Source organism: Xiphophorus hellerii, chromosome 17 (assembly GCF_003331165.1).
Source record: "Xiphophorus hellerii strain 12219 chromosome 17, Xiphophorus_hellerii-4.1, whole genome shotgun sequence".
In the NCBI taxonomy this organism is placed as follows: Eukaryota; Metazoa; Chordata; class Actinopteri; order Cyprinodontiformes; family Poeciliidae; genus Xiphophorus; species Xiphophorus hellerii.
Genome location: NC_045688.1, coordinates 999752 through 1026563, shown reverse-complemented (window position 1 = coordinate 1026563; position 26812 = coordinate 999752). Strand labels below are relative to the sequence as shown.

At 37.6% G+C, this 26812-nt stretch overlaps 2 protein-coding genes across 6 annotated transcripts in view; one reads left to right on the top strand and one right to left on the bottom strand.

Moving 5' to 3' along the window:
• Positions 1–21027, top strand: part of usp6nl (USP6 N-terminal like) — a 72631-nt gene extending 51604 nt beyond the window's left edge. For all 4 annotated transcript variants that reach the window (XM_032589708.1, XM_032589709.1, XM_032589706.1 and 1 more), the window contains 12 exons: positions 4017–4096; positions 5624–5663; positions 5850–5930; positions 9319–9426; positions 10770–10879; positions 11231–11279; positions 13291–13411; positions 13686–13780; positions 13860–13925; positions 15585–15684; positions 15758–15910; positions 18618–21027. In XM_032589708.1, coding sequence (XP_032445599.1) covers positions 4017–4096; positions 5624–5663; positions 5850–5930; positions 9319–9426; positions 10770–10879; positions 11231–11279; positions 13291–13411; positions 13686–13780; positions 13860–13925; positions 15585–15684; positions 15758–15910; positions 18618–20098 — 2484 coding nt within the window. In that variant the 3' untranslated portion in view covers positions 20099–21027. The remainder of the gene's footprint in view (positions 1–4016; positions 4097–5623; positions 5664–5849; positions 5931–9318; positions 9427–10769; positions 10880–11230; positions 11280–13290; positions 13412–13685; positions 13781–13859; positions 13926–15584; positions 15685–15757; positions 15911–18617) is intronic.
• A 1980-nt stretch (positions 21028–23007) lies between these two features.
• On the bottom strand, positions 23008–26781 carry echdc3 (enoyl CoA hydratase domain containing 3). 2 transcript variants are annotated; one of them, XM_032589714.1, is made up of 6 exons: positions 26559–26781; positions 25116–25237; positions 24946–25043; positions 24518–24718; positions 23908–24086; positions 23008–23826 (listed from the first exon to the last, which is right to left on the bottom strand). In XM_032589714.1, exons 1-6 carry the CDS (start codon positions 26693–26695, stop codon positions 23673–23675), a joined length of 891 nt encoding a protein of 296 aa, XP_032445605.1. In that variant the 5' UTR covers positions 26696–26781; the 3' UTR covers positions 23008–23672. The 2 variants fall into 2 exon arrangements, with proteins under 2 accessions (XP_032445605.1, XP_032445606.1); XM_032589715.1 differs by lacking the exon at positions 24946–25043 and having other exon boundaries at positions 24518–24684.
• Positions 26782–26812: the final 31 nt, after the last annotated feature.

Sequence of the window (26812 nt, the reverse complement as noted above, 5' to 3'; positions counted from 1 at the left end):
ATACTAAACTATGACTAAATTTTCATGTTTTGGACGTCATACTAAGCTATGACTAAATTTTCACGTTTTGGACGTCATACTAAACTATGACTAAATTTTTCATGTTTTGGACGTCATACTAAACTATGACTAAATTTTCATGTTTTGGACGTCATACTAAGCTATGACTAAATTTTCACGTTTTGGACGTCATACTAAGCTATGACTAAATTTTTAGGTTTTGGATGTCATACTAAACTATGACTAAATTTTTAGGTTTTGGACGTCATACTATACTATGACTAAATTTTCATGTTTATGACGTCATACTAAACTATGACTAAATTTTTTACGTTTTCGACGTCATACTAAACTATGACTAAATTTTTCACGTTTTCGTCGTCATATTAAACTATGACTAAATTTTCACGTTTTCGACGTCATACTAAACTATGACTAAATTTTTATGTTTTCGACCTCATGCTAAACTATGACTAAATTTTCATGTTTTGGACGTCATACTAAACTATGACTAAATTTTTCATGTTTTGGACGTCATACTAAACTATGACTAAATTTTTCATGTTTTCGACCTCATACTAAACTATGACTAAATTTTCATGTTTTCGACCTCATTCTAAAAAAATGACTACATTTTTCATGTTTTGGATGTCATACTAAACTATGACTAAATTTTCATGTTTTGGACGTCATACTAAGCTATGACTAAATTTTTCATGCTTTGGACGTCATACTAAACTATGACTAAATTTTCATGTTTTGGACGTCATACTAAGCTATGACTAAATTTTTCATGCTTTGGACGTCATACTAAACTATGACTAAATTTTTAGGTTTTGGATGTCATACTAAACTATGACTAAATTTTCATGTTTTGGACGTCATACTAAGCTATGACTAAATTTTCACGTTTTGGACGTCATACTAAATTATGACTAAATTTTTTACGTTTTCGTCGTCATACTAAACTATGACAAAATTTTTCACGTTTTCGTCGTCATATTAAACTATGACTAAATTTTCACGTTTTGGACGTCTTACTAAACTATGACTAAATTTTTAGGTTTTGGACGTCATACTATACTACGACTAAATTTTCATGTTTATGACGTCATACTAAACTATGACTAAATTTTTTACGTTTTCGACGTCATACTAAACTATGACTAAATTTTTCACGTTTCGTCGTCATATTAAACTATGACTAAATTTTCATGTTTATGACGTCATACTATACTATGACTAAATTTTCATGTTTATGACGTCATACTAAGCTATGACTAAATTTTTCATGCTTTGGACGTCATACTAAACTATGACTAAATTTTTAGGTTTTGGATGTCATACTAAACTATGACTAAATTTTCATGTTTTGGACGTCATACTAAGTTATGACTAAATTTTCACGTTTTGGACGTCATACTAAACTATGACTAAATTTTTCATGTTTTGGACGTCATGCTAAACTATGACTAAATTTTCATGTTTTGGACGTCATACTAAACTATGACTAAATTTTTCATGTTTTTGACGTCATACTAAACTATGACTAAATTTTTCATGTTTTCGACCTCATACTAAACTATGACTAAATTTTCATGTTTTCGACCTCATTCTAAAAAAATCACTATTTTTCATGTTTTGGATGTCATACTAAACTATGACTAAATTTTTCATGTTTTCGACCTCATACTAAACTATGACTAAATTTTCATGTTTTCGTCCTCATACCAAACTGACTAAATTTTTCACGTTTTCGACGTCATACTAAACTATGACTAAATTTTTAGGTTTTGGACGTCATACTATACTATGACTAAATTTTCATGTTTATGACGTCATACTAAACTATGACTAAATTTTTTACGTTTTCGACGTCATACTAAACTATGACTAAATTTTTCACGTTTTCGTCGTCATATTAAACTATGACTAAATTTTCACGTTTTTGACGTCATACTAAACTATGACTAAATTTTTATGTTTTCGACCTCATGCTAAACTATGACTAAATTTTCATGTTTTGGACGTCATACTAAACTATGACTAAATTTTTCATGTTTTGGACGTCATACTAAACTATGACTAAATTTTTCATGTTTTCGACCTCATACTAAACTATGACTAAATTTTCATGTTTTCGACCTCATTATAAAAAAATGACTACATTTTTCATGTTTTGGACGTCATACTAAACTATGACTAAATTTTCATGTTTTGGACGTCATACTAAGCTATGACTAAATTTTTCATGCTTTGGACGTCATACTAAACTATGACTAAATTTTTAGGTTTTGGATGTCATACTAAACTATGACTAAATTTTCATGTTTTGGACGTCATATTAAACTATGACTAAATTTTCACGTTTTCGACGTCATAGTAAAGTATGACTAAATTTTCATGTTTTGGACGTCATACTAAGCTATGACTAAATTTTTCATGCTTTGGACCTCATACTAAACTATGACTAAATTTTCATGTTTTCGTCCTCATACCAAACTGACTAAATTTTTCATGTTTTGGACGTCATACTAAGCTGTGACTAAATTTTTCATGTTTTGGACATCATACTTTTAAACTATGACTAAATTTTCATGCTTTGGACGTCATACTAAACTATGACTAAATTTTCACGTTTTCGACGTCATACTAAACTATGACTAAATTTTTTACGTTTTCGTCGTCATATTAAACTATGACTAAATTTTCATGTTTTAGACGTCATACTAAGCTATGACTAAATTTTTTACGTTTTGGACGTCATACTAAGCTATGACTAAATTTTTAGGTTTTGGATGTCATACTAAACTATGACTAAATTTGTTGGTTTTGGACGTCATGCTAAATTATCACTATGACAGATTCAATGACACAGAGTATTGTGAGTTTAAAAGTTACTCACAGAAGACAATTATCTTTATTAACATACATCATAGCACTTTTAATAATGCAGTGGTAAATTATTGGGGTCGGTATCATTACGACCCCAATAGAACATTGTAATGTCCACTGAACTGTCCCAGCCTTCATGAAAGTCCTGAGCCGTCCTACATGATTCAGGTCCAGTTATTCACTGGTCCTCTGATGAACAGATGCATTTAAATGTTGGAGCATAGAAGCTCTACAGAACTTGAGCAGCAGCATTGTAGTATACATGACACTTACAAAATAAGAAACTTTAATCTATGGTGATTTCCATACCAACATATTTGACATTAATTGCATGCATTCCAATTAGTAAAATGTTTTCTTAGGAAATTCAGCAGATTGCATCAGCAGAAAAACTCCTCCAGGAAGGTTTCATCCCTCAAGAGAAAAAAATAGTTTAAATAGCAGCAAATAATGCAAAATATGAGATTTAAAATGTTTTTAGTGGGAACTTTTTATTCTCTTTTCTGGTAGGCCGGTAAATCAGACGCACAAGCTGCTTTTAATCGATCTGATTGTCGTGCTAACAGGAGTTAGCCTAGCAGCACTTCAGCATGTCTTTAGTCAAGTAAAAAAGTATTTGGTAAAAATTCTACTCAAATAACTGATCAAATTATCAATGATTTCATATTTGAAATTTTTGGTATTTTAAGGAACAAAATGATAATTCATACAAGTAAAAGAAAAATAACAAAAATCAGGTAAAACAAAATGTGTCAAAATCAGTTTCAATGGGTAGAAAACTCAGAAAGTTTACCGAAGTAAGACTGGAGATACTTCAGAATAAAGTTACTCGAGTAAATATATCTGGTTACTACCCAACTCTGCCCATCAGTGAAGCTAAACATGTTGCTAACGCTAATGTTAGCATCTACAGTACATTTCTAAAGAAGCTAATGGAATGATCAGGAATTCTTGAAACACTTTCCTCCAGTCTGATGGTTGAACAACAGATTAGATTATAAATATCTTTGTTGTTGAGCTCATATTTCTATTTAGTCAATAATTTAGCAGAAAAACTGGTTTTTGAATTGAAACTTAACAGCTTGTTCGCAGCTCCTGATGTTTGTTTTCCTGTTCTCCAGGGTAAAGAGGCCACCGTGGAGCCCTGGGAGGACACCAACTTCCATCTCTACAAAGTCATCGACCGTTTCGGATTTGTCCAGTAAGAACCTCCCTCCGCCCCCTGCTGTGTTTGGGTTAGTCCGGTCCACAGCAGCTCAGAGTGTCTGTGGTTTCTGCTCCTCATAAACAGCACAGTGTTGGAGTTTTATATATAGGCTGGCGCACGCTGGCAGGAAACGTTCTGGTTAGCCGTAATCACAGTGCAGCTGTGTTGGGACAGAGCGCCGTGATCCAGACCTCACTGTGGGAGACGGACAGGAGAGAAGAAACTCAGTTACAGACCAATCCTGAGGTGGAAAACGATTAAGGCTGGAGACGCTGCATGCAGTAAAAAGTCAACATTTTTCCTCTAAAGGCTTTTAAAAGAAACGTTTTATGTAATAAAGATGATTCAGAGTTTCAACATGAATAAAACTTCTTGTCTCACTGCAAAAACAATTTACCAAATATTTTTGTTCTAGTTTCTAATTAAAATGTGTTGAAATATCAGAAACAAAACTAAATTACAAGCAACTTCTCAGCAAGATATACAAGCAGGTCAATAATCTTTAATATTGATTTTATTATTAATTTACTCTGGCACTTTTTCACTTATAACATGGAAAAAATATCTTGATATAAGTGATTTTCTAAGTACTTTCGTCTTAGTTTTGTCTGATTTCAAATGACTTGGATGTTTGCACTAACTCACAAAAACAACTTACCAAATCTTTATGGTCTAGTTTTTAGTCTAAATGTGTTGGTTACACTTTAAATAAGACCAAATTAATTTACAAGCAACTATTCAGCAACATATAGGAGCTTGTTTTAAGTCAATAATTTATTAATATAAATTTTAAAAAGTCCTAGTTCCAATGGTACCAATAGGTTTTAATTATATTAAGGAATTATTGACTTAAAACAAACTCCCTTTATATTGCTGAAGTTACTTTTAATTCGTCTTACTTAAAGAGCAAAAATACTAAATATTGTTTTTACAGTGCAACATTTACAGAATCTAAATAATCTCAAAAGGAGAAAATAATGGGGACGACTGATGACCAGACACAAGGAGGGGCAGATAGAAACGGTTGTGGCTGAATAAGCTGCATAGAAAGTTGAGTGGAAGGAAAAGTGCACCAGCAACAGGGATAACTGTAGAATCCATCCAAGAATTTAATGGAGTCAGATTATTAAAGCTGATCCAGACTAGGAGCTTCAAGCGTCTTACCTGGACTGAGGAGAACCTGAACCGGACTGTTGCTCAGCGGTCCAAACTCTGGAGGACCAGAACCAATGTCGCCGGAAGTCCAGAGTGAAGTTTCCAATCGGTGACCAGACCAGACTGCAGACCAGAACAGAACTGAGTTTTCAGACATTTAGAGTTAAAACCTGAAATGTTCTTCATTCAGTTCTGAAAACAAATGAATGTCTGATGGGTTTATCTGGACGGAAACTAACACAGATTAAAGGTCCGATCTGTTATTTCCTGTTTGTCTGATTCCCTCGCTCTGCGTCAAAGTGAAATATTTCAAACGCCGTCGCCGTGGAAACGCCTGCTTATCATTTCTGTTTGCTGTCTCCACAGTGAGAACGAACTGCCGTCATACGACTCGCTGGAGGAGAAGGTTGGTGACACCTTTAGAGCTTCATCTTCACATTTACAGAACCAAACGGTTTCCTGTTGCTTTAGCAGCCGAGTTAAAGCAGCAGGTTGTTTTTATGACTCATTAAAAGCTGAAATGTTTTCCGGGTTTCATCAGAAAAGCAGTTTGTTTCTGTTAGACGTGATTCTCGTCTCGCCTGTTTCACAGCAAAAACACCTGGAGGTGGAGCGGACCGCCAAGTGGCTGAAGATGCTGAAGAGCTGGGAGAAATACAAGAACAGCGAGAAGGTGGTTCTCAGGCGTGTCTGGTTGGGTTCTGCTGGTCCATCAACCAGAACCACCAAGTTCTGGTCCCAGTAACTGCTAGGAATATAAAAATATAAGTTTCTGCAGATAAAGAGAGGAATGGATGAACTGGTGGATGGATCCAGTATCCATTGTTGAACTAGTTCCTTCCAACAGGAAGCAGTTCCATATCAAGTTCATCAGATCAAAAACAATGTTCAGAAAGTTCATAGTTCATCTCTCCGACATGAACCGATTCTCATTTATTGATCTGAAGCAAAACATGAATTTTATTGCAATAAAATCAGTAAATTTGGGGAATTCAGTGATTTTTAAAAACTTGTTTATGACCAAAAGGAAACACAGGAGAACAGAAGTGAAATTTAGACCAACAGCGGTTAATTAGTGCTCTGACCTTTAACCCCGTAACTGAGAAGCAAAACTTAAAACTAGTTAGTTGAACAAAAAACAGGAAATTAGGTTTTTAGTGCTGTAGTAACGATGACTGAACCCCTTCATGACCAGCATCTTTAACACTTACTAGAGCAACCTACTGCTGTTTATAACAGATTGTTAAACCTGCTTTACTTTTAGGAGCCACCAGATGGCGCAACATGACCTTTCTAGGCAGCCATTGAGCCATCCATCCATCCATCCATCCATCCATCTTTCTGTAAACAATTATTCTTTCATCTTCCAGTTTTTAGTAGAAAGAGAAAAACAATAAATCCTGAAAAGGGAAATTATTGATTGAGTTTTAACTTATGTGATTGATTGATTATTGCAACAGGCCTGGTTGATTGACACAAATTTTATTAGATTTTTAACACATCTGGAAACTTTAATAATACAGTGAACCCTCGCTATAACACAGTTCATCTTCACGGCTTCGCAGATTTCTTTGTGCAATTTTCTTTTTTACAGTGCATTGTGTTCTGCGTCCTGATTGGCTAAACAGTCTCCGCGCTTCTTCTCTACCTGTGTGCCAATAACGTTACGGTATTTAAATATACATAATACAGGTTGGCAAATTTTGGCAAATATTTTTGCCCAGAAGAAAAAGAGCGACAACAACTACCGATAACTTTGTTGTTCTCTCAAAAAAACTCACCTGCACCTCAGGCTTCAGGAGAAAAAGCCAGTAGAGGGCGGAGTCAGGCCGCGGCGTCACAGTCAGAGGATCAGAGAAATACGAGTCACAATTTGTCCTACTGTTCTTCATATTGATGATTAAAATCATTATTTTACTGTAGTTATTTGTAAGAAAGCGTTCTGTTTATTAAAAAAAATGCTTAGGCCTGAAAACAGGCTTTGTTCTTTGGTTTCAATGTAGAGTATTTAATTATGCTGTATAATAATTGTAAAAAAATAAAGGTAACTGCTTCACGGATTTGGCCTATCAGGTTCTTTTAGGAACGCAACCTCCGCGAAAAACGAGGGTTCACTGCATCTTCAGATTTTTTACAGCGGCACAAACATTTAGCACCAGTTCTGTTTGATTTGAAGACGTGGCGGTTTATAAAAACAGAATCTGTTTATCGGACAGTTTGCTCTGGTTTCCAGCTTCCACACTGCAAAAACACTAAATCTTACCAAGTAATTTTAGTTTAATTTCTAGTGCAAACATCTTCGTACACTTGAAACAAGAAAACTAACGTTCAAGTTACTTTTCAGCTAAATACAGGAGCTTATTTTAAATAAGTGATTCCTTAATATTTAATTCCTTAAATATAAGTTCACTGGCAGATTATTTCACTTCTAACATGGAAAAATATCTTGGAATTAATAATCAGCATTAATGATTTATTTGAATAAGCTTCTATATTTTGCTGAAACTTGGTTGTAGGTTTTGCTGCATTTTGAGTGAACTCTAAAATAAAAATCCTTGGTAACATTGTGAGTTTTTGCAGTGCAGAAATCCTAAATGTGTTTGTGGATTTTTGGTGAATCAGCATTTCTCTAAAAGCTGCTGATTCGCTCGCTGCATTAATTGGAGCAAACATGCATCGACTCTCTGGCTGCGTCAAGTTTCCATCTTAATTGGTCTGAACTCCTCCGTCTCTCTCCTTCCTGCCGGCCGTCGCTCATCAGAGCAGAAACTCATTTCCAGTCTGAGCGGCTGCCGTTTAGCACTAACTGAACTCTGCTGCTCCTGCAGCTTTAAGGCGTGTTCTGCATGCAGACTCTGCTGGAGTTCGTCCAGCCAGATGGTCGCAGGTTCACCTCAGCAGAACGTGCCGACATGCTGAGCGAGGCTCTCTGGGCTCGATTATCATTCCTGGCAGATGCCAGATGCTCTCTTTACTCCGCTGTCGGCCTGCAGCGCTGCCAGAGCTGCAGCAGTAAAAGCATGTTAGCTACTGTCTGAGCTGGATTACAACACAACCAGAGATCAGATAAAGACTAACAGTTTCACATCCGAGTCTGAAAAACCAGGTCAATATTCATTAACTAGAGGCACAGAAATAAAATTATCTTATAAAGAATCAGAATTTATATTCCTGGGAATTATGAATGGATAAAAAAAATCCTCAAAATTTGATTTTAAAATGCGTTAAAGTTGTAGCTGAGTTAACCTAATCCTGATCAAATTAAGTTACAAAAACCTATTTTTGTTCCAATATAAACTGATGGAATTTGATGATTTAAACAGAATCTCTAAACAGTTTGAATTAAAAAAACTGGTTTCTGAATTGAATCAATAGAAAGTGAAAGATTTGCATTTTTATCAGAAACAGTTTCATGTTTTTTTATTTATTTCAGCTCCAAACTCGTTATGAACTGAAAAGTGCAGCAGATCAGAGAAGAGATGAGAGTAAATGTGTTAACATTAAGTCTGAAACGATGAAGTGCATTAATCATAGTTATAATTGTTATTTAGTGATTGATGAATCGTTTACTGGAGTAAAAAGTCAACTTGCTGAAGAAAAAAACAAGACAGAGCAGAAATAAAGTCAGAAATGTAAAAAAAAAAATTATATATAAATTGTCATTAACCGGTTATTCCAAAAAATAAATCCCAGATAAAAATGTTTGAGCTGCATCCTGTTACAGAATGATTGAACGTTCACTAAAGGAATGCTGTCATCACATTTTACTCACTTGCCATTTAAAAAAGGAACTGAATTATTTGTTTATTTGCGTCTTTTATTGTATTTCTAATATTGTATAAAATATGTTTAAGTGGTTAAATGAAAATTCTGCAGACTGGGAAGTTTTTTCTTTTAATCGTTCGATGATGTCATAGTTAATATTAAATAAATTTTACTTGTTTTATTCTTTCTAGACTTTGTCTTAAATTAGGAGGATTTTATTTTTTTAAATACGGATTGGGTTTGTTTAAGGTCTGAAGTTGCTTCCAGCTGAAAGACATTTAGTTTTCCTCCTGCAGCTCGTCAGGAGGATCTATAAGGGCGTTCCTCTGCAGCTCCGAGGGCAGGTGTGGTGCCTGCTGCTCGACATTCCCAGAATAAAAGAGGAGAAGAAAGACTTCTACGAGGTAAAGGCTCGACTTTTTGTTTCTGTTCTGCTACAAACTCATTAGAAAGTTTAGCTGCAGAGATTGATGCGTCGCTGCAGGGAGGACTGAACTCGTGGAAATAACCGATTTCATTTTCTCTGGTCTGCAGCAACAAACAACCAGAAGTTTTGTTTGTAGGAAGTCATGAGAGGAGCACAGTGAACGTTTTGGAGCAGATGCAAAAGCATTTAAACAATTTAAAATCAAATTTTACTTGTGCAACAATTAACTAAGCATAGTAGTTAAGAGTTTTTCTGAGAATGGATTTGTGAATCATTGATTCTCCAAAAAGTAAAAAGGGTTTTGTACATTTTTTGAGGAAAAAAGTCTCCGAAAATCAAGATTTTTGTCTCTTTTCAGATCAAATTTTGCTGTATTCAGCCATAGGCCTGTCACAAAATCACCAACAAATCAATGAACCCTTTAGGTCCTAGACACAGCAACCGGTGATCCAGCCAAATCTGCAGTACCGTAATTCTACCACACTTTGTGCCGTCTGAAAACTTCCAGCGGTTTCTGAAAGGGGAGACATTCCAGCCAATCTTGGGTTATTACGGTAATTTCACTATGTTTAAATTACCGTAATTATTTCGTTAAACCAGATCTTGGTGCACAAAACTGCTTTTGAGTAAAAGTCACTAAACGGATTGTTTCTGTTTAAAATAAAACCGAAAAAACTGTAAAAACTGTAGTTATAAAAATATTCCATCAAACATTTTCTATTACAACAACATTTTAATTTTTTAGTAATAATTTTGCCTTAATTAAAAGCAAAACATCTCTTATGTAATTTTTGAATTGTGCCATACTTTTGACCTCCCTGAAGATTCATGGGTTAGAATGGCCTAGTCAAAGTCTGAATGAGAATCTTTGGCTTTGAAAGCTGAACATCAGTCTAGATGATCGAATTTATTGGAGCCAAACCCTAAAAACACCTACAGAGGAACGAAGTTCTAAAAATGACTGAGAATAAAAGCATGCCGCACTTTTCAGTACAACAAGAAAAGCTGTATCGGCTGATCTGCTTTGATTAAAGCTCCTGTTTTCAGAAGCAGAGTCTTTTTGTTCCTGATTCCAGAGTGTGAGTAATAATCTCATTATGTCCACAGTGGGAGACACAAAGCTCGTCTTTCAGGACTTTTTCAGGTCATGAAAGACAGACGGCCTTTAATAAGAGCAGATTCTGGCTTCTCACATCCTCTGCTTCTATGGCAACAGCAGACGGTCCACTTCAAGCATCGGCCCTGCTGCTGCTTAAAGACACAGAGCAGGGAGAAGGCCTCTGCTAGCTTAACCTGCAGGTTTCTTCTTCTGCTGTGCAGAAGCTGAAGTCCCGGGCCAGAGCGCTGTCCCCTGACGTCCGGCAGATCGACCTGGACGTGAACAGAACCTACCGGGACCACATCATGTTCATGAACCGCTACGACGTCAAGTAAGAGCCGCCACCCGACTCAGCAGAGAGGGGGAGCAACTAGTTACATTTACTCAGTTACATCTACGAGACTAACGTCTTTGAAAAAAATATATTTTTGCTACGCTGTACTTTTTACTTGAGTTATTTTATTTTGAAGTATCTATACTCTGAAAAATTCACCAGACACTCACCTCCAGTATTGTTAAAGTTTCATAAGTTTTTATCGAAAAAAATACATTTTGGAAATTTTTCTTTTCCCTGATTTTGTTATTTTTTGTTACGTATATGAATTATTTTAATTTTGGTCCTTAAAATACCAAAATTTGCAACGTTATAAAACGTATTTAAATCATGATTGTTTGGTTTCAGGCAGCAGGCGCTCTTCCATGTCCTCACAGCTTACTCCATGTACAACACGGTGAGTCCTTCACCATCAAGGACCAACCAAACCTTCAGAGGCCTAAAAAGGGAAATTACTGATGATTCTAAGTTTAACTTGTTACAAAAAAGCTTCATGTGTAAAAATTGTTTGCAGCAGATACTTTTTCAACAGGTTAGATCCAGAGTTCCTAAACTTTTCCATGAAGTGGTCCCTCAAAAAAACGCTAAAGAAACATCAGCTTTTAGTTCGCAATTCAATAATTAATTCAAAATAAATGTTGCCTCATAATGTATGATAGGCCTGTCACGATAGCAAATTTTGCTCAACGATTAATTGTCTCAAAAATTATTGCGATAAACGATAATATTGTTTGAAGACCTTTTTACACTGATTTAATGGAAATGATGTAATAATGCATGCGATTTCCTGCCAAAGATAGATACACTTTATTTTCAAAAGAATATTTAACACTGGAAATGATAAACAAAATAAACAAAACAACCAAAAACGAAAATAAAATGGATTCTCAGTCTCCATTAACAAAAAACGCACTTGAAAAAAAAACTAAACAACATAAAGTAAAAGTGGAAATAAATACTGCATTCAACCTAAAGACTGCAGATTATGAAGTCTGTATATTATGTTGCCCTTCAGTAATAATTAGATTTAAATAGAGAAGATGGGCACATCGACTACCTGATGCAATAATTCACACTACATGATTTTTTGCTCCTATTTTTCCCCTTACAACAATCTTAGACCTTTGATCTTTCTAAGATTGTGTGGTGTGTTACGGTAGATCGTCCTCCGATCTAAATCAGGAGTTTTTCTCCGACTGGGATCTTAACGCAGCCTGTTGAATGTGACAGGCAGCCAATCAGAAAGCGGGGATTCTCCTCCTCGCTTTCTGAGGGGAAATTACGGAGGGGAATCCCAAACAGCTGAAACGGCGCAACCCGAAGTCCAGCGGACATTGGAGATGATATGTGGAAACAACATTAATGTTTATTCAACATGCAAAGAATATAGAAATGACAAGAGGAGGAGTTGGAGCCAAATTGCTACCGCAGTTGATAAACCCGGTAACTTTTCAGCTGTTCTTCGTTAACGTGACGTAAATAGGTTATAATGATTTTCATTCAGTCAGGACTTTACGCTGACACTAGCCACATGCATTGCAGGTAGATTGTAGTAAAGCATTGATTAATGCCTGGTTTTAAAATTAGTTCACTGAACTTGTAGCCATTATTTTGTGTCCATTGTCGGACACCACACGGCAGGACCGAACCCGATAGAACCGTTATACCTAGGATTTCTGTCGGCTAATGTGTGGTCTGTCAGGTTTTGAAAATGGGCCGACAATCGGCCAACAGCTCTAAGATCGTGTTGTCTGCGCTGGGCATTTCACTAAGGAAATGAGGAAGGGAGGAGTCAGTGGAGAGCACCGGAGTTGAGCCTTTTTTCATTCAGTGTCATTAACAGAAAGTGAAAAAGGCCGGAAGAGACGATAATGCCGATAATTAAAATGACGTCGATAGTTTTAATTTATCGTACGATTAATCGATTTATCGTTTATCGTGACAGGCCTAATGTATGATTTTATATGGCCATGAGTTCTGTAGCACAGAATATATTGTGACTTTATTCATCACTTTTTCCTTTTTTGATTATAAGAAAATACGTAACATCTTCTATTAATCACATTAAATGTAAATTTATTCCCAGTTTTTAAGCTTTTTTTAAGCAGTTCCTCTGGTCTTTTTTATTTCTTACTTGATGAATTTGACAGGCAGCCAATCAGAAAAAACACCTATATTAATTATTCAAACTGAAATTTTATGGAAAAAACTTGGAAATTTCTGAGAGTGAAAAGTTGATAAATTTGTGAGAAATAAACTAAGAAATGTTGAGATTAAAAAATTTTCAAGAAAAAAGGTCAACATTTTTTGACAAATGAAACTCGGACATTTTCATTCATTTTGTTGCGATCTGGACTCAGACGTCATCAGATTGTTCCAGTATTCAGCGGTTTCATGTCGCTCTGCAGGAGGTCGGGTACTGCCAGGGCATGAGCCAGATCACGGCTCTGCTGCTCATCTACATGAACGAGGAAGACGCTTTCTGGGCTCTGGTCAAACTACTGTCGGGGCAGAAGCACGCCATGCACGGTAAAAACTGTTAAAGTTGTTTATTTTTAAGTTTATAATGTTAGAACGGCGACTAATGAACCGGTTAGTGAGGATTCATAAAGCACAGCCAGCAGGGGTGGAAACAATTAAACCGACTCCAGCTGAAATAACTTCACATAAATGCAGAAAGTTCACTGGATCTCTGGAGGCTGAGGGACTTCTCAGATGTTTCCAACTGTGATCAAAGATGCTGAGCTGCTAATTTATTGACATGTTTGTTATAAAACACGGCCTGCTGTGTCTCGGCCCTCAGGGTTCTTCATCCCTGGCTTCCCCAAGCTGATGCGCTACCAGGAGCACCACGACCGGATCCTGAAGAAGATGATGCCCAAACTGAAGCAGCATTTGGTGAGACACACGGCGGCTCCATAACAACCAGAGATGGTTAACCCATCAGCGCTCTGAACTGGTTTTACTGGTCCTGCAGGACAACCAGGAGGTTTTCACCAGCCTGTACACCATGAAGTGGTTCTTCCAGTGCTTCCTGGACAGAGTGAGTCCAGCTCCTCAGAATATAACCTCCTCTTTCTGCTGCTTCTTCCCCATTACTAGTCTAGATGGATCTTTATCTCCAAGTACCGCACTTAAAGCAGCAGCATTTAACTTTTATAAAAATAATATTTTTCACATATTTGTTGAAATTGACACCAAGCCATGACAGTTTGGTATGAACAACATTTAGCTCCTCTGTCTTCTCCCAGCGCTAACTGGAAACAACCAATCAGAGCCAGGAGGCGGGGCTTAGCGCCTCCGGCTTGTGATAAAGTTCTTGAAATAAATGTATTTTTATTATCCAATTCATTTAATGGGTTTGCACATACATGGGGCAATCTAGTAATATAATAAAAAGGATAATCAGTTGCTTTTAGAAAACTTCAGATTCTAAAAGCTGGTAAATTACAGGCTTCCAACCATCTTTATTTAAAAGTAATAATGTTAATGTTCAGATGCATTAAAGCTGCAGCTTTATTACCTTAAGAGCCTTTTACATTTAATCTATCAACCTATACCGAATCATAAAAATATAACTGCATGTGTTATGGGTGAATAATTGGCTGGAAACAGCTGCATTAATTTAGTTTATTAGTTGCTGCATGAAGTTATTCTGTCATGTTTATTTACTGCAGCTGAATATTTAACTTCTTTTACTTAAGATTGATAAATTATCATCATTATGATCTTCTAATGAAGCTCTGATGATGTTTTAATTATAGTTTGTTATTTTTGCATACAAGTTTTCTTTTATTCATTCATCAGTGATGTTCTGCTAAAGATTGCTTTCATAATTAAGTCAGATGCCTCATTAACGGGAACAGAAGGAATCAATCTTCTTTCTGCTCTTAATTATAACCAGCAGCAACAGAAAAGAGAAAACTTATTATAGTTTATAAAGTTCTGGATGATTGAATATTGGTTCTGGTTTTGCTCTAAACAGTCATCGGTACAGATGAGAATCTTTAAATGTCTAATCAATTCGACTCAGAAACCAGTTTTTCTATTCAAACTGTCTAAAGATTCTGTTTAAATTATGACTGACGAGAGGAAAAGAGATTAAAGCATCAAAATCCATCATTTTACGTTTAATCAGAATTAGGTTTAAAATTCTGTAACTTAAATGACCAGTATTAGCTTAGCGGCCTGACTTTTGGCATCGATTCCTGCAGCAGCATCTTGACAGAAACACTGAGTTCCTTTAAATCTAGAAAAGTTCACCTGTTCAGTTGCTTTTGAACCGTAATACATTTAACATTGATCAACATATTTGATGCGTATTGATGATTTTAACGACGGTATGGACAAAATGCAATATTGTTACTGGTTCCACAACTGAATGATGTGTTTATGAGGTAAAGTTGATCTGCCTTGTTACTGAAAAGTGTTATACAAATAAACTCGACTGATTATCCGAAGTGCATTTATATTAAATCTTGAATAATCACAACGTTCTCATGCTATACGGTGTCTGAGTCGACCTTCTACGGTAATGGGATATGAAGTACATTTACAAATAGGACTGACTAAGACATATGACTTAAATGCATTTTTAAATCAATTCTTAATTCCCAGGACTATGAATTGTGATTCTGTATAGAATCAAAGTTTTTCTGCTCCTCTGGTCGTCAGACAGAAACCTGGTTGTGTTTGTGTTCAGACTCCCTTCACTCTGACTCTCCGGATCTGGGACATCTACATCCTCGAGGGGGAGCGAGTGCTGCCCGCCATGTCCTACACCATCCTCAAACTGCACAAAAGTGAGTCCGCTAGCAACCCAAAGCTAACAGCTGGTGTGTGAACATGCTAACTCAGGTGTGTGTGTGGCTGTAGAGCACCTGTTGAAGCTGTCCATGGAGGAGCTGGTGGAGTTCCTGCAGGTCACGTTAGCCAAAGATTTCTTCCTGGAGGACGACTTTGTGATCGAGCAGCTGCAGGCGTCCATGACGGAGCTGCGGCGGGCCAAGCTGGACTTCCCAGCGCCAGGTACTGTAAACAACAATCAGACACGCTGGTTACCGGGTTTCCTGCTGTCTTAGCGTAGCAGTAGAGTGTTTCTTCCAGTTTCCTCGTTAATCTACTTCTCTTCCTCTCCTCCTAAACAATGTTAGCCAACAACAACAAAAGTGTGGCTGTGAGTGGCGGCCATATTCCCTCCTACAACAGTAACCGGTGGGCTATCCTGACTGGTCTTTCTTGTCCATGTCTCTATCCATCCGTCCCACAGTTCGTCCTGTCTGTCCAACAACACCTGGGTTCTTCCCTTCACAAACCTTTTCCCTCCAACATTGTGTTTTTTACTTGTGGTGCTCATGTGGAAGCTCGCTCTTTTTTTGTCCTTTTTGATCCTGCTGTTGTACCTCAACTGTGAAGCTGTTGGTAATGTCTCCCTCTGGTGGATCATTTACGGTACTGAAAACAAAAACAACTATTTAGGCTACAGAACTGAAGCAAAAATGACCAGACATGTTACTAGTAGTGCTGTAACTAAATTAGTTTAGTAATCGATTATTCTGACAATCAGTTTAAAAGTTGGTACATTTATTGCACAAAATGCAATAATGTGGCATTTTTTAGTAACTTTCAACCGGATGACTAACAATGCCATTTGAGGAGTTTGGAGTAAAACAGACAAAAGTGTTTTTATCTTAAATGCAGTTTTGGCTGCCATTTGCTTTTTTTTTTTTTTTAAAGCAAATGGCATTTTTTGTCTGTAATCTCCAGTTAATGATTAATTGATTACTGAGCTAGTTGGTGATTAATTCAATAAATTTTTAATTAATTGTTCTGACTGGCTCCAAATAAAGTATGAATAATAAAGAATTAGTTCCTAATTAACTTAATTATCTTTGAACACGGTTGCTTTAATTTTAGTCAAACTAATAAATCCAGGTAAAAACTAAAACATCACACTCCTGGTTATAAAAAAAGCTAAAGATAAACATTAATGTTCGTAACTTTATAAAGGTTTTGTTACCAATTCTGCAAATAATCACCCAAGACACTTGCATTGTATCCTAAAGCACAAATTACTGCATTATTAGACGTTTTAAGGTATTTTAATCAAACAGAAATGGTTAACTATGAAATCGGAACTATGAAGTACACTAATGTTTCCGTAAACAAATTTACAGAAAAAGTCTAAGAATAATATAGTGTTGCCATAAAATCATTAAAATCCATTGCAACGTTTAAATGTTAAATTTGCTTCTGAGTGTGAAGTATTTGCTTGTTATTTCTTCTTCTGCTGCCATTTAGGGCAGCATCTCTGGTGAGTGTGACAGATGGAAACTTCACCGCAGTACATCCAAATGTGCTGCTAAATTAAGTCAAACAACTTTATTGAATTACCCAAATCAATCAATAGTAGATTCATCTTCTTCTTCTCTTCCAGCATTTCCCTTCAGGTGTCGCCACAGCCCATCATCTGTCTCCATTTAGTCCTCTTTCACCCATAAATCTCCTGTTTGTTCCCCTCAAAAACCTTCTACTGATATAATCTCTCCTCTCAACATCTCAGTCTGGCCTCTCTGATTTTATCTCCCATCCCTTTGCCATGAGTTGTCCATCATTCCTGATCCTGCCCATCCTCGTCTTTCCCAAAGAAAACCTCAACATCTCAAGCTTTGCAGCCTCCATCCTGCTTCCAGCTCTAAACCAATCATCACTGGTCTTTGGACTGTTTTCTACACCTTTCATCACACTTGACACTTTCTCCATCCATCCCAACGTTTGCACTCACGTCTTCCAGACTCTGTTTTACTCTGGACCTTGTGCCCGTCTCATTTACACACATGCCTTCTGTCTTGTAGCCACGGTTCATATCTCAGTATCATCTGCAAACATCATAATCCATCCCATCAGCCCCTCTATCACTAAAGGAAACAATCCCTGAAGCAGTCCCAGCTCTTTCACTCCTACAGCACACCTCACCGCTGTCTCACAGCTCTCATTCTCTGTCCCACCCCAGACCTCCTTGGCATCTTTTGTATTTTTTCTATAAATCTACAAAAACACAATGCAAGTCCCTTTGCCTTCTCTGTATTCTGCTTACAATGATCTAAAAGCAATGAACACTACTGTCTATTTTCACCAAAAATATTCTGTACAGCATTTCAAATACATACAAATGAATAAAACATGTACCTGTTATAAAGTAATTTACTATTTATCTTTGACCAGTTTAAATAAAGTATTTCAGGTTAAATGAATGAAACCTAGTGGAAGCAGAACAACATGGGAGCATAATAATCTCTTCAATGAGAGAAACCTGAGTTCCTTTCCTGGATAACTGATACACCAATACATCCTAACATGCTCTTATCAGCATATCTTAATATTTTATGTAGGTAGTACTTTCATAAAGAGCTGGTTGTACAGAACCAATCCTGGTGAAGTGGGTCGCTGCTGCTACTGTTTCATGTATGGAGTAAAATTTTCAGAGGCCACTCAGCGAAGTGGAATCCCCTAAATGGAAATTAAAACATATTTCTGATGTTATTTTTGTCTTCTGCTGTGAATTTGTTTAAGTCTCGTCTTGAATGTAACGCTCCTTCATTTTTACCTCGATGGCAGTGTTGTTGCATGAACTCATGACCCCGTTGTGACGTCACTACGCAGTGTGTTCAACCATCACTGTTCATTCAGGTTCCTGATGGAGGAATAATGTGAATCTGTTGTTCTTATGTTGCAGCTAATGAGGATGAGTTTCCTAAGAAGCCGTTGGGGCAGCTTCCTCCAGAGGTTGCAGAGCCGCAGATTAATCACGTGGGCAACGGTCAGAGCCACACAGAGCCAGCCGAGCCTCCGAGAGACTCCAGTCCGGTACCGGGACGCCAGCAGGACAGTCGGCCCCCGAGCCGGGCACGCAGGGACTCACTGGAGAAACCGTCCCGCCATCACAGGACGGAGAAATGGGATGCCCACCCCAGGAGATCCAACGAGCTTCTGGACGAGCAACTAAAGCAGTCCGCCTCCACCACACCAGAGAGAGGAACCACTCCGTCATCAGCTCCCACCCCAACGCCCAGCCGCAGTCCTCAGAACCACGCCACCGCCAACCACAACTCCAACGCAGCCTCCAGTTCCCGTCAAATCATTGGCCCCCGCTGGGTCAAACCCTCCGAGACGAAGCTGGAAGCGGCCAAAGCCGCCGCAGCGCGAGAGACGCAGCAGAGCCGAGGGGCATCACCGGCTCCATCCAGCCCCAACGACGGCATTTATGCTCAACGACGACCCCGACCCAAAGTGTTCATCCCTGGCTCTGATCGGGGCTCCAATGCCTCCCAGTATGACAACGTACCAGGACTGTCAGAGCAGGATTTTGAGATTCTGGAGCTTGAGAAGCCTCCATCCAGAATGAGGGCCCCTCATAATGAGACTCCCTTTACCGTACCAACACCACACCAGGCCAGCAACGTCGTCTCGGCCTCAACAGGCCCCAGGATGACCAAGCATCACCACCCCTCTCAGTTTCCACACAACAGTCCCCCAGGGTTACCTGCCGGCTACTCTGGGGCTCGGAGTCTGTACAACACCCCACTTCAACAGCCCTCTCCAGGAAGAACTACAACCGAAGTTCCCATCCTCCACCCAGGCTACAGTGTGAGCCTGGACCACCGAGGGGAGGACAAACTTTACAGAGACCCCAGATTTAATTCCCCCTCCAGCACGTCGTATAGGGAACTAGTGTACGCCACCACCCAGCGGCGGCCCAGCAACCTTTCTCCTGAGAAGTCGCTACAAAATAACTCGTTCGCCACCTACCGCAGGCAGCCAGAGTCCACCCGAAACCTTCAGAGCAGCTCCACTCCAATCTACCTGCAGCAACTAACGTCAACCACACAAATGCAAACTTCCCTGGACTACAGATTCGAGGGAAATCCCCACTTCATGCCAGGAGGCAGGCCTCAGCCAATCGTAGATGGCTTCCAGTGGGAGCCAGACGATGAGCGCCCTCCTCAGTCCCCCGGTGGAATGCAACGTTCGCCCAGCTTCCAGCAAGCCCAAATGTCTCCAGTTCATGAGTTCACCTTCCCCCCCAACCCAGACGTTCTCCCTCACTACAGAACACAGTTCCAGGAGCAGCGGCAACAGCACCCCCAGCTGTTTGGTGGACCACACTACAGGCACGCATCAGAGGCTTTTGCCATGCAGGAGTCGATGCTGCTGTGATGTTAGGATAAAAAAAGAGGTGTAGTCACGGACACTGTGGTTAAGACGAGCAGAACTCGGTTCTGTTCCTGCTCTGTTGTTCTTTACATGTGAACAAAACGCTGGAAGACACACCAGCCTCTGACATTTCTACTGATCGCTTTAAAAAACTGAAGATTTTATTTTATTTTTGGATGTAAATCATGAACAGAGGTTACAATATAAATATATACATATATATCTTTTAGAGTCTGATGATGTACAGTGGATTTTTGTGTTAATCTTGAGAGTAAAACTGATTTTTTTTTAAATCTCTTACATCCAGGTATTTAAATCTGAGATTAATTCCCTCTGTTTGCTTCAGGATGATTTTTATTAAGGACCAGGGAGCAGAACTGATTGAGTTCATTTCAATCATGGTGCAAACAGCAGGTTATGTTTGGTTTTTAGTGAGTCTTTGTTACAGTTCAGTAGTAATTTTCAATCATAATTAATGTTTAACGCATTTCTCTAATTAAAAAACCAGTTGATTGTTTTTACACTTCAACCATAAATACTAAATTACATTAGGGCTATATAATAATATATAATTGAGTGACTAAACTGTTAGCATTAGGCACGCATTTTGGTTGCTCTAACAGCTACAGCGTCTGGATCAGGATGGAAACTTGTTTCAGATTAATTTCCAACCTTATGTTTTGTTCATGCCTGCTACCTTTTGACTACTGGACCGTGATCTAGAACACACTACATGTACCATGAACGTCATGCATTTCAACTATGAACTGACCACATTCCATTTTTTATTGTTCATTCTCTGGTGTAGATGCTTTTAAACAGCATTAAGCTGATTCTCGTTGCAATTTCTAAGTTATATTTGCATTTTGTGAAACAGTTAAACAGCAGTCTCTTCTCACACTTTGTTTAATAAAAGCAGGTGGTGAAATTGACTCTTTGAATGCGTTTGTGCTTTAAATCATACTTAAACTCTGTAGTTTATTCCTTAAAGAAAACCTGATTATTTGGGATTATTTGATTATTGTTTTAATGCCAGCTACTTTCTTAAATACATAATACAAAATATGGAAATATTCTTCACAAAAGATTGATTCAGTAATTTACAACCTTTTAAAACAATATATAATAGCCTGGATTAGGCATGTGGAAACATTTACATGCCCTACAATACAGAAAACCCAATAATAATTACATTTATTGAGCCTCAGTTATAAAATCTTTTAAAGTATTGTTAAAAACTTCTGAACAGTAACAAGTTTGACCCAAGTCAGCCAGTTCAAAGGCAACGCTAAATACTGAAAAGTATGTAAACTTCTGATCTTAAAGGCATTAATAACTAAATCTCTAACAGATTATTTTACTCATTATTGGGGCATTTACCAATAATGTAGAAAGTAGAAATATTTTTGTGATTCTGATCTGAAACAATACAATTTTGATCTGATTTAACTTCAGACGGGAAAGAAAACTTGTAAACTTCAGCCAAAACGTTCTGTCATAATATTCCAACAGTTTAATGTGAATTTAATCAGCTTGTTATATTAGCGTTACTCAATAATGATGAGAAGGCTAAAAAAACAAACTATAAAATTCAACAATATGGAGCGGAAAACTATTTCTACATTTACTAAGTGTTTAAGTCATAAATATATTTCTGCTTAAAGAGTTAGTTTCGCTTTAGAAATGAAGTTGTGTAAATATGTAACAGGTGAGATTTCTCTTACCTGTAGTAGAAAAATGTCTCATCACCGTCAGCTGCTTGGAAAGTTCAACAAATCCTCACAAAGGCTTGAAGTCAGTTGGAAGTAGGTCACAAAAGTCGGCCTCCAGCTGATTGTGAGTCTTTCAGGAACATTTTCAAACACTGAAACCAATAAAACAAAAGAAAACACCATCAACTGATGTGAAATCACAAACTTTCAGATTCGTACAACTAACAGCATCATAACTTAATATGAAAATATTGGCGGAATTCAGTTGTTCAATGTTAATATCTGCTTACATAGCGATGTGTCCCACTGATGCCAACATTTTTATTCCAATTCCTTTTTAAAATCACTAAAACCAGTTTCATTAAAACCTGAGTGGATTTTAGCTTGCGCCACTCAAAGAACTTCTTTAATATCCAACAAGCTTAATATTCAAGTTTTAAGAGTTTTAGGTCAGCTAGAGTTTTAACTAGTCCGATCTCAAGGTTGTCTAGAGATGCTAACTTTAGCGGAATAGCCATTTGGCCGAACCAGATGCTAACCTTAGCCTTGACAAAAACAAAACACCACTTCATCACTGCTAGCTTCATAACAACCAATAACAGCAAGATAAACGCGTTCTAAACCAAACCTGCTAAACAGTCAAAAGTTAAGAACAACTGACAACCAAAGCATATCTTAGATGTAAACGAATAAACAAAGCTAGCATGGATGCTAACGGTGGAACATCCGTTAGCTTAACTTCGACATTTTAATCTATAAACTGTAAACCTTTACATGTTAAAAGGTTAACGTAACACTTACCAGCTTTTAACAAGACTCTGAACTTGTTATATTTTTCATTCTGCAAGTGAAGTTTTTCTTTGGCTGATAACTTTTTTGTTTGGTACAGGTGTAGTAAGAATCAAGATGGCAACCGGAAGTGACATAAGCTTCCTCTACATGTATTGTTTTTTCTTTCTCGGTATTTTTTTTACATACTTTTAATTTATATAACTATACAATTAACACATTTTGTTTCTATTTACTTATTCATTAATTAAATGTATCATAATTTATTTATTTACAGAAAGATAATTATTTTCAGGTTCTTGGACTTTCACTTGGTAACATTGACTTAATATTGTTAAATGTTTACTTCACCCCTCCATTTTAATTTTTTTTTAATTAAGTTCTTGCAAGAAATTGAAATGATCAAAAATGCACAAATCACAATCCATATATTTAATAACGACAGTAGGAAAATGTCGTTGCTAAAAAAAAATTTATTCTGAATTACAGTATAATTTACAATACTTACAGGAACAGCTGCATAAAATTGCACAGACACACCAGAAACAAATATTACAATTATAAATTAAATATATTAAAGCATAAGCATACTACAGTTATGTCATATAAAGTATTGTTCTGATTATGCCACTGATTAGTGTCACAACATTCAGCAGCCCTCAGGCTTTTGTGATTTTTGCAATCAGAAAACTACTGCTACCAAACTTTTACTGATTATTCTGCTGTTAAACATTACGGAAGTTTTTAATTTATTTTCATCATGAATCAAACTTTGATAGTACAGAAAACCGTCAAATCAAGATAAACTATGATTTGTCTTTCAAGTAGCAACATGAATGTAAAACTTCTACAAAAGCATCAATAGTGGGTTGTTTCTGCAGCTCTTAAGGCACAAAATGGTTCTGAAGTTCAGTCTGGGCAAAACAGATGTAATGTTTGGGTGAAATTAAAAAAATATTTAAACTTAGCTCTTTATCATGCTGCAAATTGCTCCAATAGGTAATTTCAATTAGTGACCAAAGATCACTCTATACTAATAAAGATGTTTACTAAGACATAACCTCTCCCAGAGTGGGTCAGTCATGAACTTTCTCAGGTTTATGGCTCCACACAGGTTTGCGTTTCTCTAAGAAGGCCTGGATCCCCTCCTGTCCATCTCTCAGAGCCAGGTTGTCCACCATCACCTTGGAGGCAGTGGCATATGCTGCGTCTCTGCCTTGAGCCATTTGTCTATAAAAGAACCAGAAACACAAGAAATAAATGCAATCTTTTGTGTCAGGTATTCACTGCAAACTATTAATAATAGTGTACCTTTGGAATGTGGCCTTGCCAAGAGCTACAACAGGTCGACTGGACTGACACACTCGCTGGGCGATGGCTAATGTCTCCTCCTCCAACCGCTCCTCTGGCACCACCTTGCTAATCAGGCCATGCAACAGGGCATCATGGGCTGAGATAGGAGACCCTGTCAGCAGCATCTCCATGGCAACCTGCTTACAAAAACAAAGTGATAAGAGTTCGATAGAGGACTTTAATGACTGTGGGTGATTTTCTGTTGACCAACAAAATAGCAGAAAGAAAGGTGCTCTAGGTTCTCACCATTACTATACCAAGTAAATATTTTAAGCAGCACAAATAATTTAAAATATGACATTTTAAATTATTTCCCCAATACTACTTTGATTCTTGAGTTATAAATGCATAACATTCATTGTGAATAAACAGCCACCAGGTGGCGCATGTATCAGGTGAAAAAAATTTGTCATCAGCTACACCAGGAAAAATGTTGCCAGGTCCAGTAAGAACTTCTGGGATAAATCCTAAACCTGCTGAATACCTCAAAAGTGAAACAAAACCACTTTTATCTCAGCAGAATCCCTTCAGTTCGTACCGTAATAAAAGTTTTGAAAAGTGTCGGTACCTTTCTTGGCACCGCTCTGCCCACAGCCACCGCCGGCGTCGAGCAGAACAGACCCACGTTGACGCCTGGAGTGGCAAAGGTGGATTTCTCAGTCGCAACTGCAATGTCACAACTGGCAACCAGCTGGCAACCGGCTGCCGTGGCAACGCCGTTCACCATGGCGATCACTGGAATAGGGAGGTCTTGTATCAGAGTCATCACCTAAAACACAAAAATTACTAACAGCTGAGGTTATGAACACCTGAAGCCTTGTTCCATGCCTATACTAAACTCCAATCCAACAGGTATTTTATGTCAGAAATGTTTAAAATAAGAGAAATATTGACATTTTCAGTGCTTGCTTATCTGATGTAAGGATTTATTTCCCAATTGGAACATGTTTTAACTCTTCAGCTGGAGTTTCAGTCCCATCCCAGACACAAACTGACCTCTGAGCAGGTTTGAAACACCTTGGTGTGGTATTCTCGGCCCTGCGTGGACGTCAGCTCCTTCAGGTCGTGTCCCGACGAGAACACCGGACCTTTGGCTGAAACAAGCAGTGCAAACGTAGGACCAACTGCTTCCTGTCTCTAATATGAACGAGTAATTAAAAACAGACCTGATATGATGATGACTCTGAGATCTTCGCCATCAACGTCAGGCAGGATGTTTTCTCGGAGGGTTTCCAGCATGGACAAGGACAGAGCGTTCCTCTTCTTAGGGTTGTTTAAAATGATCCTCCTGGTAGAAATGTAGCTTTTTAACACATTAGAAAATATTTTAAAGAACATTTGTCACAATAATATTCTCTTAAACTGATACTTTTTTATTGTTCTCATACCACCATGTGTGTACCGTACATTTAGTCAACTTTAATTTACTTTATTTTATAAATAATTGACAATTGTTTCTGGACATTGTTCACTATTTGAAATGTTTCTTCCTGAGGTTCTTAATTTATTACTGTATTTTAGTCTTATAATTAAGTTTTTTATTACTTTGTAATTACAATTAGTTCAGCGACAGTTTGTGTTATGTTTAGTTTGTTTATATCCAGAAAATGTTATAGTTACAAATAAATCTTTAAAAATAATAAACAGTCGGCTCTCTGCCTTCCTTTTTTATCGACTGTCAGCAGCAGCCGTTGGATCAACGATCAGTTCACACTACCCAACCGGGTTCAGAGTCATGTTTGCTTAACTGACTGAAGTCGGGTTGATTCTCCTCTCACACAACTGATGCAAACTTTCCCAGGCTGGGAATCGGGGTAAAATCGGGTCAAACTTGTCATGTCCAAGACAAAGTCCAATTCGGATTGGACTTTATTGAGATAAATATGCATTCTTATGCATATAATTGGGTCTATTTTCCTTGTAGAAACTAAACAAAGTAAATTTAATTTAAATGTGTTTAATCGGGAATGAGGTACAGAGGAATGCAGGTAGACGGCAGCAGATTTCTTTCAGAGGTTGTCATGGTGATAAACTACTCTGCAGCCACTTCAGCGTAATATTCTATTTTTACTGTTTATTCCTACTCATTGCAGATACCATTATGTATTGAAATATTTCAACATGTTTTTAGTTTTAAATACAAATTAAAATTTTACATTGCTACATTAAGATTGTCTGAATCCAAGACATTTATATTGATGCAACCCTGACAATTAAAACTAAAACGGGAATTTATTATTCCAATTTTTGTAATTTTGTATAAACTCAAAAAAAAAAAGTAATTTATGTAATTTAGTTTTCTTGAGGATATTGAGGTTTTTCTAATGCATAATAAATTTCGAACCTGGAAATCAATGTTACTTCTACTGAAGTAAGAGTAAGCTGTTTACACCAATAATAAAGCTAAATGTCTTGATTTACCACAACAAGGCGATAATGACCGCGTAATATTTCAGCCGAATTTCCACTGAGACCCATTAAGATGTTCTGGTTCAGTTTGTGGACCACAGAAAGCATCTCTCTTTACTGAATCCTCAGTTTCTCCTTAAATGGTCTGTTTCTACATGAGGGTTCGGGTTGGTGAAGCGACGTGTTTTTAATGGCAGCACCTGATTCCGTGCTTCTGTTCCCTCAGAGTCAGCGGTTCCGGTTCCGACTGGGAGTAACACCGAGAAGCGGACAGCAGCGGTATCCTCCTGCTGAACTGAAACACAGAAACGCCTCCACACAACAAACTGCGAGCCATTTTACAACCTTCTTTCCACTACTTCCGGCTTATGACGTCAGGAATGACATGCGCTGTCCGTGGTCAAACAAACCTGGTCTGCGCATGTACAGAAACCAGAAATTGACAGAAGAAAAC

Coding starts and splice junctions, on each gene's coding strand:
- echdc3 (XM_032589714.1), bottom strand. CDS start 26,695: ATGGCTCGCAGTTTGTTGTGTGGAGGCGTTTCTGTGTTTCAGTTCAGC. Junction 25,044..25,115: donor CAGAGTCATCATCATATCAG/GTCTGTTTTTAA, acceptor TGCTTGTTTCAG/CCAAAGGTCCGGTGTTCTCG. Junction 24,087..24,517: donor GCAGAGCGGTGCCAAGAAAG/GTACCGACACTT, acceptor TTTTGTAAGCAG/GTTGCCATGGAGATGCTGCT.